General features: G+C 43.0%; 3 protein-coding genes across 3 annotated transcripts in view; all 3 read right to left on the minus strand. All coding sequences in view use genetic code 11, as the record gives it.

Moving 5' to 3' along the window:
* Positions 1-383, minus strand: part of EGR_06849 (Histone H2A.V) — a gene marked incomplete at both ends in the record, with an annotated part of 1,255 nt that extends 872 nt beyond the window's left edge. The window contains one exon of the mRNA XM_024496098.1: positions 262-383. Within this exon, the coding sequence (XP_024349518.1) occupies positions 262-383 (122 nt within the window). The remainder of the gene's footprint in view (positions 1-261) is intronic.
* Positions 384-562: 179 nt separating this feature from the next.
* Positions 563-3,092, minus strand: EGR_06850 (39S ribosomal protein L3; the record flags this gene model as incomplete). Its single annotated transcript, XM_024496099.1, has 6 exons — positions 563-865; positions 935-1,006; positions 1,078-1,189; positions 1,435-1,495; positions 1,573-1,843; positions 2,604-3,092. 6 exons carry the CDS (start codon positions 3,090-3,092, stop codon positions 563-565), a joined length of 1,308 nt encoding a protein of 435 aa, XP_024349519.1.
* Positions 3,093-3,227: 135 nt separating this feature from the next.
* The window catches only part of EGR_06851 (cAMP-dependent protein kinase catalytic subunit alpha), a gene marked incomplete at both ends in the record, with an annotated part of 5,687 nt that continues 5,240 nt past the window's right edge, over positions 3,228-3,674 (minus strand). The window contains one exon of the mRNA XM_024496100.1: positions 3,228-3,354. Coding sequence (XP_024349520.1) covers positions 3,228-3,354 — 127 coding nt within the window. The remainder of the gene's footprint in view (positions 3,355-3,674) is intronic.

The following is a 3,674-nucleotide window of genomic DNA, read 5'->3' on the forward strand; positions in this document are numbered from 1 at the left end:
ATATGTGCGCTTTTGAACGTACTTTTGCAACATATCACTTCTCATTTGCGACTATAATATGCGGACTCCCTCCGTCAGTGGCAACATTCAAAACAGTAGTTTAACTAACGAAGCAATGTGTATACGGCCATTATTACATTGATTTACCCCTACTAAAGTTGTGTTTTTACCATTATTAACATCACCACCATCATGTTTTAGAGGCCACGCTGCAGATGAACCCCTACTTCAACCACCTCACTACGACGAACCAGAGTTCACCAATCCTCCGCATGATCCGTGATGCCAACGGCAGACATTCCGTGCGATTTTAGATACCACGACAAGCCACCCGTAATGGATTCACAAGTGGAACCCAGGTAACTCCTCATTGCTAAGTCCATCTAGGCCGCCCAAATTGACATAACCATCCAGTTTGCCTGTTTCCGATAATCGGGATCGGCGACTGGCACGCAGTACCCACATTGCAAATAATACGACTACTTCTAATCTCTACTGATGACCTATTTTATCGTAACTTTATTCCAGTCGAAAATCTGTACAACGGAAATAGCTTCAGATACTAATCATCTGCACCTTCGTTCTCCTCAAAGGTAATGCTCGGTTCGTCAAATCGATGAATGGACGAATGAAATATGTCATCAGCAAACTCATCAAACAGGTCTTGCAGCCCTTCCTCGGGCGAAGAAGATGGGGGAGAAGGGAGACTGGAAGGAAACCACGTAGGATTCGGGGGAGGATCCTCGTTGCGTTTATGCCATCGATTGATCAGCCAAGAGTCGTGAAGAAGGCAGAAAGAGTGCACTGGACCTACTGTTGGTCCCGACAGGTAAATCAAATTCAACCGAGGATTCATTCGAAGGATCTGCCGGGAGGAAACAAGTGCATCACTAGCGTAATCAAGCATAGGTTCGTGCACAAGACACTTTTCTACCTGAAGGCCACGCGACGAACGATATCGATTGCCCATTACACCATGCATTCGTTTGCCTCGCAGAATTTTTCGCTACGAAGGAAAAAAAACATGTCACGGACACCCATCGCCTGGAAAAAGGGGGAAACCCAAACGATACTTACCCCACTACCGGCTACACTGCCGATTCTCCGGTGAAACTTCGTACTGCCATGAGCTGCAGGACCGCCACTCATGCCCCAGCGCTCAATCACACCTTGAAATCCGCGATTTATGCTAACATCGGTGAAGAGCGTTAAATTATGAAGAACCAGCAATTATGATTACCACTAAATAAGTTGAACGCATGCACTTTATCTGAATCGTAAGCTTGATGTGCAAATCAATGTAAAATAGGTTGAGGGATTGATAATTCCCACTGACAAATACACGCCATGACCTAGTCACTCCATTATGGATAAATGCATACTGTAATAGGTACACATGCCCTTGCAGCAAAATAAATAGCAAAAAACGCTTACGTCCTAGCCGTGACATCCACATAGTCGCCAACGCGGAAGTGATTTATCGTGATAGGGGTGCCTAAAAAAGCAGGAAATATAACCATTCATCCACAAAAAAAGTAAGGCCGAAGAATAAAGGGTGGGCAACGGTCTCACCAGGTTCGAGTGCAGCGTCGGGACTGACGAGGAAGCGAGAGATTTTGCGCTTGGGAGGGACGCCGGCGGAGGTAAAGAGACCGCACCACTCGGCGGTGAATTCGACCGGATCGGCTGACATCGCACCGACGACTTGAAGGCCCCAGCGCCGCTGGTTAACCCACGAGGGTACGTGGCGATTGGTCAACCAGTAGCCTCGGGGATCTTTAAGACTTAAATAACGGTCAAGGTCGGAGGGAGGGACGTAACGGAGTGCATGATTGTCCGGCACCTAAGAAATGCACCACTGCTGTCAACCAAATAAGTTGTTCAATATAATGATATCGGCAACATTGAAGAATCTACTCACTTCGCCAAAAAAATTTGACTTAAGCGCTACGTTTTTTATGAATAAAGTCCAAAACTACAGCATATTTGAAATGGGTTGAGAGTTTGGAGGGTGGAATACCAAACCTCAGAATGGAAATAAAAGAAAGAATAGACCAGGACGTGAGGAAAAAACAAGTAGCAAAATTAATCATTCTGATAGAATCATTAAAGGTGAACTCGGTAAATTAAATAAAAAAAAGAGGTTTCAGTTCTAAAAACTTACAGGTAAGCTAGCAATTGGGGTTGGAGATAGGGAAAATATCTATTTTAGTGCTTTCTATTCATCGCCACTTTATAATGACATAAAAGTCTACGTTACCACAAGTAAAACAACCCCCTGAAACACTTAGGTGATTAAAAGAGAATTAAGATTGGAAAACCAATAAGGAAAGTATTAAAAATGCAAAGAATACAAGCCATGGTTAAATTTATGCAGGAAAGAAACATCATACAACTTATGAAGGGACATGAGAGTCCTCACATAATGCTTGATGAATCCCAAAGGATTAGTGGGGCGTTGAGAAATAAACAAGCTGAGTCGAAAGCACCAGGAGTATTGCAAAATCCAATTATACATTATAAGAGATAACTGAAACCAAACCCAAAGTCGGGATCAAACCCATGACAATTAGCATGTGCGTATTGTCCTCATACAAAACTACCTGTAAAATAGTACAGTCGACCTTTTTACCAGTCTTGGTCCACATTGGATAGATTCCCAATTTTATAGCTATTAGACCGCAGCGCTGGGTCTGCATAGGGAGCCAAGGTCGGTTGGCTTCAGCTGTAAAATTAGTGGGAGTGAATTGATCAACAAGAAGCTTCTGACGTTCAGCGGCGAGGAATTCGAGGTTCTCATTTGATACATCTTCATTGCAACACGGATCAGCCTTCTGGTCTACCCAATAGGGCTTTCGACGGTTCATCCATGGGTAAATGAATTTGGTCAATTTACCAAGCTGACGAACACATGAAAGCTGCGCAGTCCATCCGCCTGCAAGCAAAGCTGAACCGAACCTTCTTGTGAAAAAGGCCATCGCTTTTGCCAGGCTAATTTGGTCAAGACGCAACAGGATCCCATTTCCAGCGAATCGCAAAGAAGGCAACCATATAGAAATTGTTCCAAATTTTACTATTCCTGCTTTATGCATTAGCGCAACATCATTATTATCGCCACACTATCAAATATAGCGACCGAATTATTCTTATAAAACAGTATTATTCTTCTACTCAGACACAAGCTACGCTTGATTAGAGAAAGTAGCTAATAATTATAAACATTAGTATCATGTTTTGTAGTTTGCACTCAAAAATTTTAACAAGTGGGGAAGCATAGTTAGAAAATCATGCAAGCTTTTGGAAACAGTTTTGGTATAATTGAATAGCTTGAGTAATGCAGTGCTTGAGACTTCTCTAACAATAAGAGAAGAAAACACTGGAGTAGAATGTATGTATATCGTAATGCGTTTGTTGCTTGATTCCCGATTTTGGTGAAGAGTCACTTTTGACTTGACCACTGTACCACTCCGGGTGGGCAGACATTCGGGCTATGCCAGTAGCCCAAATATCTTCTCTGTGCTGAATACGTATACCATGTCCGAGTATTGTGTCTTCTTTTGTCTTCAGGGAAGTCTTGGGGCGCCGCAATACATATATGCATATATACATATACATACATGCACATATATATATATATGTGGAGCGAGGCTCCTCGGTCTCCGTTTCCCGATTCC

This window comes from Echinococcus granulosus (genome assembly GCF_000524195.1).
Source record: "Echinococcus granulosus chromosome Unknown EG_S00064, whole genome shotgun sequence".
NCBI lineage: Eukaryota > Metazoa > Platyhelminthes > Cestoda > Cyclophyllidea > Taeniidae > Echinococcus > Echinococcus granulosus.